The sequence below is a fragment of the Cervus elaphus genome, chromosome 4, assembly GCF_910594005.1.
Source record: "Cervus elaphus chromosome 4, mCerEla1.1, whole genome shotgun sequence".
NCBI lineage: Eukaryota > Metazoa > Chordata > Mammalia > Artiodactyla > Cervidae > Cervus > Cervus elaphus.
In genome coordinates this window covers 57,196,698-57,212,451 of record NC_057818.1, presented here as the reverse complement: position 1 = coordinate 57,212,451, position 15,754 = coordinate 57,196,698, and the positions used below count along the sequence as shown (strand labels likewise).

General features: G+C 57.5%; 1 protein-coding gene across 6 annotated transcripts in view; it reads left to right on the top strand.

Annotated features, from left to right (window-relative positions):
* The window catches only part of SHANK1 (SH3 and multiple ankyrin repeat domains 1), a 50,916-nt gene that overhangs the window by 30,802 nt on the left and 4,360 nt on the right, over positions 1 to 15,754 (top strand). For 5 of the 6 annotated variants that reach the window (XR_006340634.1, XR_006340633.1, XM_043899887.1 and 2 more), the window contains 8 exons: positions 31 to 155; positions 739 to 874; positions 1,310 to 1,390; positions 1,919 to 1,942; positions 2,148 to 2,216; positions 2,689 to 2,807; positions 9,797 to 9,893; positions 11,725 to 14,842. Coding sequence is in view for 4 of the 6 variants with exons in the window: in XM_043899887.1 (XP_043755822.1) it covers positions 31 to 155; positions 739 to 874; positions 1,310 to 1,390; positions 1,919 to 1,942; positions 2,148 to 2,216; positions 2,689 to 2,807; positions 9,797 to 9,893; positions 11,725 to 14,842 (3,769 nt within the window). In the remaining 2 variants the exon portion in view is untranslated. The remainder of the gene's footprint in view (positions 1 to 30; positions 156 to 738; positions 875 to 1,309; positions 1,391 to 1,918; positions 1,943 to 2,147; positions 2,217 to 2,688; positions 2,808 to 9,796; positions 9,894 to 11,724; positions 14,843 to 15,754) is intronic. The other variant, XM_043899889.1, reaches the window with a different exon arrangement.

Sequence of the window (15,754 nt, the reverse complement as noted above, 5' to 3'; positions counted from 1 at the left end):
CCGACCCCGCCGGCTCCTCCCCATCTGCAGCGCAGACCCCCATCGAGGAGTTCACCCCCACCCCAGCCTTCCCGGCACTGCAGTATCTGGAGTCGGTGGACGAGGGCGGCGTGGCATGGCGGGCTGGACTGCGAATGGGAGACTTCCTCATCGAGGTGAGTCCTGGCCCCCAGCCTCCCAGGGGCTTCTCCAAAGACCCAGCGCCTGGCCCATCTGCCACAGACACCGCGCTTTCCCCTGGGACCCTAGCAACAAATCCCCAGACCCCTCATGATCCATGTCAAGATGCTGCTGCCCAGATCCAGATTCTCCGTTGGCACCAAGCTTTCCAGCCCCCTGCCCTTCCCCCCACCCCCCAGCAGCTAGCCAGCCTCTTCAGTGATTCCATCTGAAAGCCTCTCTGAAGCATCTCAAGATAACAGAGCTGTCCCCTAGGGCTTAGGTGCGCGCGCATGTGCGTGTGCAGGCAGGCACGCCCGTGTGCACACACACACAGCTGGAGGACAAGGAGGGAGAGAGGCAAATAGGGTGGGCCCAGCCCCTTCCCCAACCCTGAGGCCCTAAGAGTTACAGGAGTGGAGAGGTGGGGGCTTGCAAGGGGCCGGGGGAGAGGAGAAGAGTGACCAGCAGCGCCACAGACAGGGCCAGGCAGAAGGAGGCCACTTCGACGGGGACCCGGAAGCAGAAAGCATCCCACCCCTCACCTGTCGGGTGTGGTTGGGGGTGTCTGTGCCACAGGTGAATGGGCAGAACGTGGTGAAGGTCGGCCACCGGCAGGTGGTGAACATGATCCGCCAAGGGGGCAACACGCTGATGGTCAAGGTGGTCATGGTCACCAGGCATCCGGACATGGATGAAGCTGTTCATAAGAAAGGTACTCCTTCCTCCGACTTGTGTGGTCAGGCTTGGACACTCCCCCCGCCCGCCACTGCTACTGGACTAAGACCTTCTGGAGCCCTAATGACCCAATGGTCCCACCAGTAGCAGCAGCCTTCCCCTCCCCAAGGCTGCTTGATCATGACCCTCAGGAGAGGAACTGAGCAAAAGCTCAGCTTGCTGGAAGATCCCCTGGAGAAGGAAATGGCAACTCACTCCAGAATTCTTGCCTGGAGAATCCCATGGACAGAGGAGCCTGGTGGGCTACAGTCCATGGGGTCGCCAAAGAGTCGGACACGACTGAGCGACTAAAGGCCATCACCAGCATCTCTTCTCTGAGCACTGGGAGCGCCGCAGTGGTGGGGGTAGGGGTGGTCGTGGAGGGTTTCTGTCCATGGTGCTGACGTCTGACCTCACCGTCATTTTTTTCCAGCGCCCCAGCAAGCTAAGCGGCTCCCGCCCCCAACCATCTCCTTGCGTTCCAAGTCTATGACCTCGGAGCTGGAGGAGATGGGTGAGCTTGCGGGGCTGCCGGGGACCAGGTGCTGCGGAGGGAGAGGGGGCCGCGGGCGGCTGGACCACCCCTCGGGTTTGCTAGTGCTGGTAGTGACCAGGGGCTCCTGTCCTCATCGCGTCCCCCAGGCCACCGGTCAGGCTCCCACTGACCTGCGTGTGTGTCGCTGGGAAAGGGCGTCTGAGAGTCGGCTTTCCCTGTTTATATCTGTTTCTCTGTCGGGGTGTCTCTCTCTGGGTCTGTACCGTTCCTCTCTGCGGGTCCCGGTTTCCTTTCTAGCCCCTCTCCCTCTGTCCCCCCGCAGCCCCACCCGCATCCTCTATTTCTCCCGCTACCAGCTCCCCGCACTTCCACTAACAGAAGGGGAGGCGAGCCCCCTCCCTCCAGGCAAGGCCGAGTGGACCCGGGGGGTCCGGTTCCCCCCCAATCCCGGGGCCCTGAGGGAGGCGGGCGTTCCAGAAAGGGGGCCCCTCGCCTCCCCACGAAGTCCTAACTCTTGGCTCCTCTACTGCCTCCCCCCCGGGCTAGTCTCCCCCTGGAAGAAGAAGAGTGGTGAGTGGGCACAGGACTGGCGGGAGGGCCCCCGTCCCGTTCCCGCCGGCGGACTCGCCCCTCCCCGACCCCGGCCCCTCACCGCCCCACTCGCGCTTGCGCACGCCCGCCGGCCACGCCCGCCGGCCACGCCCGCCGCCGGCCGAGCCCGCTCCGCCCCGCCCCCGGGGGCCCCCCGGGCCTCATCCGCCTCCTTTGCCCACAGAGTACGAGCAGCCGCCGCCGCCGGTGCCCAGCATGGAGAAAAAGCGGACCGTGTATCAGATGGCTCTCAGTAAGATGGCCCAGCCCTGCTCCCCGGGGGGCGGCCGCAGCTCCCGCGACCCACGCCCCCTGGGGTGCTGCATCCACCCCCACCCCGTCCCTCTCCCCTCTACCCCGCGCCCCCTTCAGCCACTTCCACGCTGATCATCCACACACCCCGACTGTGCACCAGCCGATAAGTTTAAGCACCCACCTCTGTCATGAGCCTCTTTGCAGCCCCTTCTGCCTCCGCCCCACCCTCCCTTCCTCGGAGGATGGCTGTCCTGTTCCCCGCCCTCAGCCCTTTCCGTCGCTACATCCCACCTGCCCTGCCGGCTGGACCTTGTGTCTCCAAAGAGGCCCGCCGGGAGGGAGACAGAGATGCCTGTCCCTGGTTCATACAAGTCACTGAATGGGGCGCCCAGCAGCTCCGTCTCTATGCCCGCCAGGCCCAAGCCAACTTCATTTCGCTGTCTCTCTTCCCCTCTTCCGCCTCCCCCTAGACAAACTGGATGAAATCTTGGCGGCAGCTCAGCAGACCATCAGTGCAAGCGAGAGTCCTGGGCCTGGTGGCCTGGCTTCCCTGGGCAAACACCGACCCAAAGGCTTCTTTACCACTGAGGTAGGCAGCCTGGCCTGTGGGACTGGGGGACTCGGGGGACTTGGGGGAGGGAAGCTTGAGGGGTAGACAGAGCAACTTGGAACCTTTATCCCTCCCCCTACAAACCCTTTGTGACTCCACTGTGTTGAATGCTCTTCCTAAGGGGCACCAGATTTTCTGGGGTCTCTCCTTGCTCCCCACTCTGGGGGGGGCCCTTTCCTCTCTACCTATCCTCTTCCTCCTTTTTCCCCCCAAATCCCATCTCTGTCCCCTCCCTCCACTCTCCATCCCCACACCTCATTGCTCCCTCTCTCACCCACCTCTTTCTGTCCATCTCCGACCCGCCTTAAGGATCTCGGGGAAGGTAAAGGGAGGTCAGGGATGGCACTGCCTAGCACAGGCACAGCGCATAATAATAGGTGCTCAACAAGTGGTAGTTATTAAAATATTAATTATCATCTCTGTCTCCGCTCTGCCCGCTCACCTGCAGTGGGTGTTGATCACATTTCTGACACTGTTTTTAACGTGGATTATCTCATTCATTCCTTGGAATCATCCTGGGAGGTGCACTCGGTTGTGATACAGAAGGGAAACTGAGTTTCAAAGAGGGAGCCAGGATTTCAACCCCAGGCAGTTCGGCAACTGGGATCCACAGTCCACCATGGCCCTGTCATTTCTGGTGTGGATCTGCTGGTCCTTCACTGGATTGTGCCCCTTCACGGGGACACATCCGTACCACCACCCTCCAGTTCTCCACCCAGGCCCCCCTGCCCTCTGACCGCACCCTCTGACTCCTTCTTTCAACAGGCCACACCCACACCTGGTGGTCAAGGGGCCACTGACTCTAGTGCTTTGACTTTGGAGGGATTGTGGATCCTTTTAGGCTGGCCTAGCCCTCCAAATAATGCTCCGAATTAATGCTCCAAATAATGCATAAAATAAAATACATAATCCATAAGGGTGAAGAACCCTTGATAGCTCAGTTGGTAAAGAATCTGCCTGCAGTGCAGGAGACCCCAATTTGATTCCTGGGTCGGGAATACCCACTGGAGAAGGGATAGGCTACCCACTCCAGTATCCTTGGGCCTCCCTTGTGGCTCAGCTGGTAAAGAATCTGCCTGCAAAGAGGGAGACCTGGGTTCGATCCCTGGGTTGGGAAGAACCCCTGGAGAAGGGAAAGGCTACCCACTCCAGTATTCTGGCCTGGAGGATTCCATGGACGTATAGTCCATGGGGTTGCAAAGAGTCAGACACGACTAAGTGACTTTCACTTCACAAGGGTCAAGAACAGTACATAACCATGGGGAGTGACAATGGAAGGGTGTAGCCCCTCAGGGCAGTGTAAGCCTCAGCAAAAAGAATTCAACTCTCGTGAGCAGATGAAGTGAGGTTACAAGGCCCTTGAACCAAAAATAAAATTAAAGCAAAATATAATACTTAAAATAACAAAAGAAGCCAGGTACACAGAAAAACAGTTATCAAAGCATTTTTAAATTTTATTAATATTTATTTTTATTTATTTATTTGATTGCGCCAGGTCTTAGTTGCTGCATGTGGGACTTAGTTCCCTGACCAGCAGTCGAACCCCAGCCCCCTGCATTGGGAGCTCAGAGTCTCAGCCACTGGACCACCAGAGAAATCCCTCAAAACACTTTTAAAAGCAGAATTTGTGATACAGTAATGTTGGTACCTTTTCTTCAACACAGTAGCCAGCAAGTTCCAGTGGTGGATCTTGACTACTCTAATTTCAAAGTTTCTAAGAAGCATAAACACTGTTTAGCGAAATGTGCCGCTCTGTCATGAAGAATGCAGAAATACCTATGATTTCTGATACAGTCACATGTTTTGTTAAGACTGGCATGGTCTGTGGGCGACATCCTTAATTAAGGAAATGTGTTTTAGTTGAAGGCTAATGAAAATCAAGATGTAGGGAGTTTTCCCCCTATCCAAGTGCACCGCCCCTCCCTACCCCCAAAATCTATCCACAGCCCTCCCAAGGGTTCTAACATCTACTCTGAAAGGGTTAGTACTTTTACAAGAGCCAAATGCAGCTGGCAGATTTTGTATCCAGACTCCCAGAATTTCTTTCAGATTTAGAGGCAGAGGGTCCTTGGCCACTTCTCAAGGCTGGGCACAGGGCCCTGCATGCAGCAGGCCCTTGCTTCACACCTGTCCTTGGTTTCTCAAAGAATCTGAAATCTCTCAGCCTGGGACTTCCCTGACGATCTGGTTGTTAAGACTTCCACTGCAGGAAGTGCAGGTTAGATCCCTGGTCAGGGAGATTAAGATCCTGCATGGCATGCGGCCAATAATAATAACCTATAGTGGAAAAGAACCTGTAAAAGAACAGACACATACACATATATGCGTATGTGTGTGTATGTGTGTATATACACTGAATCATCAAACTAACCCAACATTGTAAATCAACCGTACTTCAATTAAAAAAAAAAAAAAAAAGCACATGGGCAGTAGAGCCAGGCAAACCTGCCTTCAAAGCCTGACTTCCTCTAACTTACTATGTCAGTTGGCCCATGCTTTATAATTTCTCTCTGCCTCACTTTCCCATTCTGTAAAATATGGCTAAAGTCAATCTCACTGGCTTTTAGGAGGATTGAATGAGATCAGCTTCTAGCAGAGGCTCTCAAGAGATGGTGAGCACCCCCAGCCACCATAACATAACTGGAGCCCCCACTGTGACCCCAGCCTGCACCCCCAGAAATGGCCCCACAACAACATCCCAGGCTCAATATGGAGTCTCTAGTAACAGATTAGGGCCGATCCTGTTTTCATTTATTCAACAAATGCGTAGAGTACCCACCAAGTGCCAGGTTGCCAGCCCCTCCTTACATGAACCTCTGTTACAAGAGGGACAAGATCCTGGCTCCAAAGACAACCCCTCCCTCACGGCCCAGGCACTAGCCAGTAATAAAACTAGCTGCCTGCCCACCCCCTTCTCCTAGAAATAAAATGCCTGAGGTCTTCATGGGGCCTCCTTTTCTTCTGGGTCCTGGAGGCTAGTGGTCATTTCCCCTTTCCTTCTCTTTCCTTCTCCCTGCTGGGGTCTGTCCCTGGGCCTCCCCCAAGCCCTCCCTCTCATGTCACAGGCTGTCTCTGTCACCATCTCTGCCCCCTTCCTCCCACCAGCCATCCTGATCTTTCTCAGTCCCTGAGACACAGGGGCTCCTCCGTGTCCTTCCTGTGTCTCTATGGCCTCCCTGTGTCTCTCTGCCTCTCTCAGTGGGTGATCTTGTTCTCATCTGTCTCCATCTCCCATCTGTTCTGGCTTCTCTCCCCTTTCCCACCTGGACTCTCGCTGCATCTAAACCAGGGGGACAAGCAGGCAGTGTGGAAGCCCAGTGCAGACCCTGAGGCTTCTTTTAACGGGGGCCTGCGCCACAGTGGACAGAGGTCCCTGAGATACACCTCTGGGTTAAACCTAAAGGGGGCTAGGGAGGATCCACCGCGCCAACACGGGGGCTGCAGACTCCTGGTAGATCCACTGAAGGTCAAGATCCTCTTGGGCTCCGACTCTTCCTAGGGCTCTGCTGTTCGTCTGTCTGTCCTCTCCTCTGTGTGGCCTTGGTTTTCTTGGCTACTGTCTCTGTTACCTGGTCACTGCTCCCCGCTTCCCAGGGGTCCCCTGCTCCCTGTCCCCCACATCTTGGTCTGGGTGGTCCGGGTTCTAGTTTCATCCTCTCTCTGGACTCAGTTTCTCCCTCTGGTTATTTTTTAGCGTATCCTCCTGGTTGCATACTCTGCCTCTCCCCCTCCTGGGGCGTGTCTGACCCTCTGACTGCATGTTTCCTCCTAGGCTGGCCCTGGTCCTCTCCATGGCACGACCTCGCAGGACCTTTTCCTCCCTGCCTTGCTGTTTCAAGCCCCCGCCTCTCTCCCCCGCACCTCTGGACCCCCATCTCTGTCTTTTGTCTAGCTCTGCCTCTCCATCAGCCTCCCACGCTGGTCTCTTTCCCCTCACCCCTTTCCGGGGCTGGCTCCTTAACGTGAATTTCCCAGCCCATCTTCAGCCTCTAGGCTGCGCACAGCGCCCGGGCACGCTCTTCTGTGGAGGCACAGGACCCAGAGCTGACCCAGGACGCGGCACAGAGGAGGGCGGGACCTCTGGCCGACCTCCTGGGGAGAAATCTGCCAGGCAGCCGGTGACGTCACGGCACCTGGCGCCCTCTGACTGGCTGCCCTCTCTGCGCGGGAGAGGACGCTCCCAGTTTGTTGACAGGTCAGCCTGTTCGGCCTTGAGTCGGTCCGCCCCTCAGGCAGTCACTCCTAGCCGCCTCCGACGCTATTATGCCTCCTCTGTCAATCTGGCATCTCCTCTGCCACTCTGATCCCTCTTGGTGCCGAACTAACCCGTTCTTTGATCCCCCTTCTTCTCACACTTAGAAGGTCTTCCAGTGTGCCGATCAGACACCTCTCCCTTGAATCTGGATCCTCTTCTGTTAGGGGAACTCTTCTCTGTCACCCTAGCCCCTCCACCTTTATTCCGCCCCCTCCATTGCCTCCTCCTGCTTTGACTTCTCCCCTGTCACTGTGATCCACCCGCCATCAGTCTCTCAGAGGCGATCTAGTGTTACATCATCAGTGGCTTGCCACATCTTGTCAGGATGTCCTTCATTCTACAAATATTTGCTGAGCACCTACTGTGTGCTAGACCTGCTGCCCAGTCCTGGTAGTATAGGAGGGAACCTGTCAAACAAAGTTTGTTTGTAAATAAAGTACTTCCTTTAGAGAATTTATATTGGCAAAGGGAGTGGGGGTATCTTTGGGGAACTGGGTTCCATGGTAAGAGAAATCTCCAAATAACAGAGGTTTGAACAAGATAAATGCTTATATCTCTGTCATGTTGAACAAGTCAGGAGTAAGAAGTCCAAGGGAGGTGTGGTACCCTCTATGGTCATGAAGATCTAGAATCCTTCTCATCCCAGACACAAAGTTCCCTCATAGTCCGCAATGGCTGCTGGAGCTCCAGCTATTGCACCAGCATTCCAGATAGCAGGAATAAGGAACAGTGGAAAGACAGGAGTGCAAAGGAGGGCACATTGTTGCTTCTTGGATTACCTCTAATGAGACTTTCCAGAAATAGAACACAACACTTCCACTTATGCATTTGGGCCTGCCTTAGTCCCATGACCACACCTAGTCACAAGGGAGGTTGGGAAATACAGTCTCTTAATAAGTGCCAAAGAAGATCAGGCTCTTCTTATCGAGTAGAATGGGTATTGGGTAGGCCACATGCTGAGGAAGACAGACAACAAACAAGTAAGCAAATAATTATAATAACTCTAACCTGGGATGAATGTTATCCAGTCTGAACTATATTCAAGTCTCCTTCCTATCTGAAAAGAAATGAAAACATTTCTCCTCTAGAATTATCATAAGCCCTTGACCCTGTACCCGTAGCGCCTGGGAAAATGTCTGGTGCCTTCAGGGAGCCAACATTCTAGATGGGGAGACAGACAGTAAACAAGTAAACCAGATCATTTCAGATGGAGAGAAGTGCCTTGAAGAAGACAGGACAGAGAAATGCAGTAGGCTGTGACTGGGAGGGATGTTTGAGCAGAAGAGGTAAAGATGGGAAAGAATCTGTGATGATTAGGAGGAAACCATTGCAGAGAGAAGATCCAGGACTTGTAAGTGTCCTAAACAGGGATGGACCTTGAGGCATCAGAGGAGCAAGAAAAGGTGGGTGTGGTGGGACCAGAGTAGGAGATGTAGGCAAGGGCTAGATCATACATAGTGTCTTAGTTTGGGTTTCCTAGAGTCGGAGTCTGAGACACGGATGCTCGAGACAATGATTTCTTAAGGGGGAACTTTTAAGGTCGCTGGGGAGACAGGATGAGCTGCAGAGGTCAGCAAGCCTGATCTCCACTGAATTTCCCCCTCAGCCTGAACTCTCACAGATCTCTGGAGTGTGAATGACAGGATGGAGTTAATCCCGCCTTAGACTTTCATGTCAGTGGGCTGCAGGCTGCTGCTTCCAGAAGTGGGGACACCTAACTGCCTGGGCACATCAGCTCCTTTGGGGGAGGGTGATTCTTCAGAACAAGGGGCCGCCAAGTGCTGCAGGAAGGTGATGCTGCAGCTGGGGACGGACACAGCATCCTGGCCAAGGAGATATCTGGGTGAGCACAGGCAGTGCCTACCGCAGGGGGACCTGAAGATCAGACTCAGAAATTTGGATCCCCTCTGACCTGATGCGAGATGCAATAGTAGGATTTTAAGCAGGGCAATAGCATGATCTGAGTTTCTTTTAGAAAGATCCCTCATGTTTTCTTTTTTTTTTTTTTAGATTGATTAATTTTTATTTATTTGGCAGTGCTGGATCTTTGTTGCTGCATGGGCTTTTCTCTAGTTGCAGTACACAGACTTCTCCTTGCGGTGGCTTCTCTTGTAGCGCAGTACCAACTCTAGAGTGCCCTGGCTTCAAGAGTTGCTGTGCACAGGCTCCATAGTTTCAGCTCTTGGGCTCAGTTGCTCCACAGCGTGTGGTATCTTCCCAGATCAGGGGTCGGACCACTGTCCCTTGCATTACAAGGCCGATCCTTAACCACTGGCCCACCAGGGAAGCCCGCCTCTGACTCTTGTGTGAAAAGTAGATCAGAAAAGGGTGTCAGGACAGCTGTGGCAGCCAGGAGCCAAGGAAGAGGCTACTGCCGCCATCCCAGCAAGTGATGGTGGTCACTTGGACCTGAGCAGTGACAACACAAGTGGAGAAAAAGTGCCCAGATTAGTGATCGGTTGGAAACAGAGCAGACTCAGTTGATAATCTGCTTTTTCTTTCCCTCTTTCTTCCTCCCCCATGCTGCCGTAAGGATTCAGAAGCCTTTCTCTTTCCCAGAATTCCCTTCCACTTCCTTCACACCCCTTTCCCTTCCTGCAGAGGCTGGAGAAGGGAAGGAGGATGGCCGTGGAGGGAATCCATGGATTTCCATGCCCTGACTGATCTTCCCTCACTCTCTTTTCTCTCTCCTCCTCTGACTGCCAACCCAAAGTCAAGCTTTGATCCCCACCACCGCTCCCAGCCAAGTTACGAACGTCCTTCCTACCTGCCTCCTGGACCTGGGCTCATGCTCCGGCAAAAATCTATTGGTATGTCACCTGCAGGGGTAGGCATAAGGGATGCCAGAGGGGAAAGGGGAGGCTGGGAGGGTGATGGTTTATGGGGATAACAAGGGTGCCTGGGGATGTTCTTTTCTCCTTCCATATGTGACCATGAAGTTGGGCAAAGAGCTCAGGCTTTGTTGCTGGGCAAACCTGGGTTTGAATCCTGGTTCTTGTCCATCCCAGCTGTGTGATCGGGGGGGAGGTGGCTTCACCTCTCTGGGCCTGGGGCTCTGCATCTAGAAAATGGGGGCATCACTGCCCCTGCCTGGATGCAGTAAGTTAAAGCCCCCACCACAGACTGTGGTTCATTCTCTCATACCTGACTCCATTTATTTATTCATTCATTCTACAGATGTTTATTGAGCACTACCATATGCAAGGCTAGACTACTGGGGATTTGTCAGGAAACAAAACAGACTAAAGGGTCCCGCCCTCGTGGAAATTACCTTCTAGCAGGGGAAGACAGACAACAGATTATAAGGAGGAGAAATAAGAAAATAATATAGTATGTTAATTGTGGTGAGTGCTATGGGGGAAAAAAAGGAAAAAGAGTAGAATGAGAGAGGTCAGGCATGCTGGGGGGGCAGGTTTGAGCTGAAACTTGGAGATGAGTGGGGAGCCGTGGGGATATCTGGAGATAAGGCATTCCACGGAGTAGGCACAGTCAGTGCAAAGGTCCTGAGGTAGGTGGGGGACTGAGCTGCCATTTGCTGAGAGAGCAGCTTGGGAAGATCACAGGAGAGATCAGGAGCTCAGTTTAGGGTCTGCTGAGCTTGAGATGCCAATGAGACATCCAAAAGGATGCAACATTTGGATACATGAGCCCAGAGCTCTGAGGCAAAGATGGGGTCCAAGACAAGCATGGGAGTCTTCAGCAGGGAAGTGGTGAATGAAGTGGTGACACTGGCTAAGATAGTCAGGGGAGAAAGAGAAGTCAGGTGAAGAGAGAGTGAAGGACTGAGCCCTGGCAGTTGATCAGTAGGCAAAAGATTTCACTCCTCTGGTTTTCTCCAAGTTGTCTTGCTGTTTGAATCTAGCTTTTCCCCAACTTCGGTGTCCACAGTCCACCAATGTGTGTCATTTGCCTAATAATAGCTACCCTTACATCCACCCGACATTGCTTACCTATAAATTGGCTCCCTCTTTTATTTTTTATTTTTGTTCTTTTTTTTTTTTTTTTGGCTCCCTCTTTTAAAATATTAGCCTCATCCTGAGTTCCATCTGTGAAATCACAGATTTGATGTGCTAATTACATTTCTTTTCTGCCTGTCAAGAAAAGAAATCTAGAACTACGCACATAAACAAGGTATCTCTTCCTGGCTCAAGCCAGTTTCGCTCACCGCAAGAGACCCCTGGTGGTGGTGGTGCTTTAGTCACTAATTAGTGTCCGACTCTTGCGACCCCATGGACTGTAGCTAGCCAGGCTCCTCTGCCCATGGGATTCTCCAGGCAAGAATACTGGGGTTGCCATTTCCTTCTCCAGAGACCCCTAGCCCATATTATACCTTTGGACGAGTTAGAAAAGACGCCCCCTCCTGGCCCGGGGAAGAAGTACATCTGAATTTCGCCCCACCTCTCTTGCTCCCTCTGCTGTTTGCTGTTGTGCAGTGCACAACCTGAATTACTGTATCGAGCGGATTTGCATTTGCCACAGCTGGGGAAGGAAGCTCTGGACTAACATCCTTCTTAACATCTACTGGGTGTCACCATTAGTATCATCACGGCTGTTGTTGTTGTAATACTCTAGCTCCATAGGGTTAGGGGAGACCACCCCTCCCACCCCCGCCCTGCTCCTGGATCCTCTGTGTCTTCCCAGGGGCTGCAGAAGACGATAGACCCTACCTAGCACCCCCAGCCATGAAGTTCAGCCGCAGTCTGTCTGTGCCTGGTTCGGAGGACATCCCCCCGCCGCCCACCACGTCCCCACCAGAGCCCCCCTACAGCACACCTCCAGCCCCGTCCTCCTCCGGCCGCCTCACTCCCTCTCCCCGGGGTGGGCCCTTCAACCCCAGCTCAGGTGGCACCCACCCGGCCTCATCCCCGGCGTCCTTCGATGGGCCCGCCCCGCCTGACACTCGGATAGGGAGCCGAGAGAAGAGCTTGTATCACAGCGGGCCCCTGCCCCCAGCCCATCACCACCCGCCCCACCATCACCACCACCACGCCCCGCCCCCCGCGCCCCACCACCACCACGCCCACCCGCCTCACCCCCCGGAGATGGAGACCGGCGGCTCCCCCGACGACCCCCCACCCCGCCTGGCTCTGGGGCCCCAGCCCAGTCTGCGAGGCTGGCGGGGCGGCGGGCCCAGCCCGACCCCGGGGGCGCTGTCCCCGTCGCACCACGGCAGCGGGGGCGGCGCGGGCGGCCCCTCCCAGGCCCCGGCGCTGCGCTACTTCCAGCTGCCTCCTCGGGCGGCCAGCGCGGCCATGTACGTGCCCGCCCGTTCCGGCCGCGGGCGCAAGGGCCCGCTCGTCAAGCAGACCAAAGTCGTCGAAGGCGAGCCCCAGAAGGGCGGCGGCCTCCCGCCCGCCCCCTCGCCCACGTCTCCGGCGTCCCCGCAGCCGCCGCCGCCGCCGCCGCCGGCCGCGGCCGCCCCGTCGGAAAAGAACTCCATCCCCATCCCCACCATCATCATCAAGGCGCCATCCACCAGTAGCAGCGGCCGCAGCAGCCAGGGGAGCAGCACCGAGGCGGAGCCCCCGAGCCAGCCCGAGGCCGCGGGCGGCGGCGGCGGCTCTTCCGCGCCCAGCCCCGCCCCGGCCGTGTCGCCCGTGCCGCCGTCCCCCTCGCCCGTGCCCACCCCCGCCTCGCCCAGTGGCCCGGCCACCCTGGATTTCACCAGCCAGTTCGGAGCGGCCCTGGTGGGGGCAGCTCGGAGGGAAGGGGGCTGGCAGAACGAAGCCCGCCGGCGGTCCACGCTCTTCCTCTCCACCGACGCGGGCGACGAGGACGGCGGCGACAGCTCGCTGGGCCCAGGGGCGCCCCCGGGCCCCCGGCTGCGCCACTCCAAGTCCATCGACGAAGGCATGTTTTCGGCCGAGCCCTACCTCCGGCTGGAGTCGGCGGGCGCCAGCAGCGGCAGCGGCTACGCGGGCTACGCGGCCGGGGGCCGAGCCTACGGGGGCAGCAGCGCCTTTACCAGCTTCCTGCCGCCGCGACCCCTGGTCCACCCGCTGACCGGCAAGGCCCTGGACCCGGCCTCCCCACTCGGGCTGGCCCTGGCCGCCCGGGAGCGGGCGCTGAAGGAGTCCTCGGAGGGCGGTGGGCCCCCTCAGCCCCCTCCAAGGCCCCCATCGCCCCGCTACGAGGCCCCGCCGCCCACTCCGCTCCACCACTCGCCCCACGCCCACCACGAGCCAGTGCTGCGCCTCTGGGGAGCCTCGCCCCCGGACCCGGCCCGCCGGGAGCTGGGGTACCGGGCAGGGCTGGGCAGCCAGGAGAAGTCCCTTCCGGCCAGCCCTCCGGCGGCCCGACGCTCCTTGCTGCACCGCCTGCCTCCCACAGCTCCCGGGGTCGGGCCCCTCCTACTGCAGCTGGGGCCCGAGCCCCCAGCCCCGCACCCCGGGGTGAGCAAGCCCTGGAGATCCGGCGCCCCCCCGGAGGAGCCCGAGCGGCTGCCCCTCCACGTGCGGTTCCTGGAGAACTGCCAGCCCCGGGCCGGAGGGGCGGGTGGAAGGGGGCCCCCCTCGGAGGACGGGCCGGGGGTCCCGCCGCCCAGTCCGCGCCGCTCGGCGCCGCCCTCGCCGACCTCCCCGCGGGGCAGTGAAGAGAACGGGCTCCCCCTGCTGGTCCTGCCGCCGCCCGCCCCCTCGGTGGACGTGGAAGACGGCGAATTCCTCTTTGTGGAACCGCTGCCCCCGCCCCTCGAGTTTTCCAACAGCTTCGAGAAGCCGGAGTCGCCCCTCACGCCCGGGCCTCCCCACCCGCTGCCGGACCCACCCACCCCGACCACCCCCTTGCCCCCTGTGCCGCCCCCGGCCGTGGCCGCCGCCCCTCCCACCCTGGACTCGACCGCATCCAGCCTGACTTCCTATGACAGCGAGGTGGCAACGCTGACCCAGGGGGCCCCCGCGGCTCCCGGGGACCCCCCTCCGCCAGGCCCTCCCGCCCCAGCCGCCCCGGCTCCCCCAGCTCCCCAACCTGGCCCAGACCCTCCGCCGGGCACGGATTCTGGTATTGAGGAGGTGGACAGTCGGAGCAGCAGCGACCACCCCCTGGAGACCATCAGCAGCGCCTCCACGCTGAGCAGCCTGTCCGCTGAAGGCGGCGGCGCAGGGGCTGGAACCGGGGGCGTTGGAGGCAGTGGCGGTGCCAGCGTGGCCGGTGGGCCGGAGCTCCTGGACACCTACGTGGCATACTTGGACGGCCAGGCCTTCGGGGGCAGCGGCACTCCTGGCCCCCCATACCCCCCGCAGCTCATGACTCCCTCTAAGCTCCGGGGCCGGGCGCTTGGGGCCGGAGGAGGCCTGCGGCCGGGCCCCGGTGGGGGACTCCGAGACCCTGTCACTCCCACCAGCCCCACTGTCTCGGTGACGGGGGCGGGAACGGATGGGCTGCTGGCCCTGAGCGGTTGTCCGGGATCCTCGACGGCAGGCGTGGCTGGCGGCCCCGTGGCTGTAGAGCCGGAAGGTCCGCCAGTGCCCTTGCCGTCGGCCTCCTCCCTGCCTCGGAAGCTGCTGCCCTGGGAGGAGGGCCCGGGCCCGCCGCCGCCCCCGCTGCCGGGGCCCTTAGCCCAGCCTCAGGCCTCAGCCTTGGCGACTGTAAAAGCCAGCATCATCAGTGAACTCAGCTCCAAGCTTCAACAGTTTGGGGGCTCCTCGGCAGCTGGTGGCGCTCTGCCCTGGGCCCGGGGAGGCAGCGGGGGAAGCGGGGACAGCCACCACGGGGGAGCCAGCTACGTCCCGGAGCGGACTTCCTCCCTGCAGCGGCAGAGGTGAGCAGGGTGCGCGGCTGGCGGTTGGCAGTGGAAGCCAGAGGGGCTGATGCTGTGGGTCCCGGAGCCCACCTCCCGCATCAACCTCGTCCCTTTAGGCAGTAGGAAGAAAACAAACCAGGCTGGCTTGGAGAAGTTCGCCCTTAGAGAAGCATGCTTTCCCAGGCACTCAAAATTTCCCTTTATCTCAGTAGCTTCTGTGATCTCCTCCCATCACCATGACAACCCACATTCCATGATGAACAAAAAGAGTGATGAACAGAGGAGATTGGAGCACAACTTGCCAATGTCCGTTTCCTTGGTGGGTTGTCATTTCTGACAATCCCTGAAATCTCTGAGTCCCTTTGAGCCCAGAGTTGGTTCAAGACAAGAGGCTTTAGGGCATGGTGGTTACAAGCATGGTTCTGGAGCTAGGTTTGTTTTTGTTTTTTTTTGGGGGGGGGGGGTCCTGGTTCCAGCCCCTGCACTTGTTAACTGGGTGACCTTCGGCAAAGGAATCTACCTCTCTGTAGAAGGAGGAAGACATAGAACTCACCTAAAAGGGTTTTTGAGGCCAATTGTTGTACCATGAGATGGAGGAGGGGAGGGGGTCTCTTAAAAGGCCATCAAGTATAGATGGAGGAATCTGGAAAGATGCAGGGAAGTTTTCCAAAGAAGCTAGCTAGTTGGAATCAGCTCCAAGTTCAAGCCCTTCTAATCTTAGGGAAAGTATAGAGTCACATTCCTGACTCAGACAGACAGAGCGAGTGGAGGTTTTTTAACCCTCTTGTCCTTCTTCAGAGCTTACTTTAATTCTGCTTGAGGGTTTGATATCCTTACGGCGATATTCTAAGGTGGTTTTTAAGGTCTTAGAGGTCTTTGAGATATTAAGGCATCTCACTGATGATGGAGGAAAGGATGCTTAATTTAGTT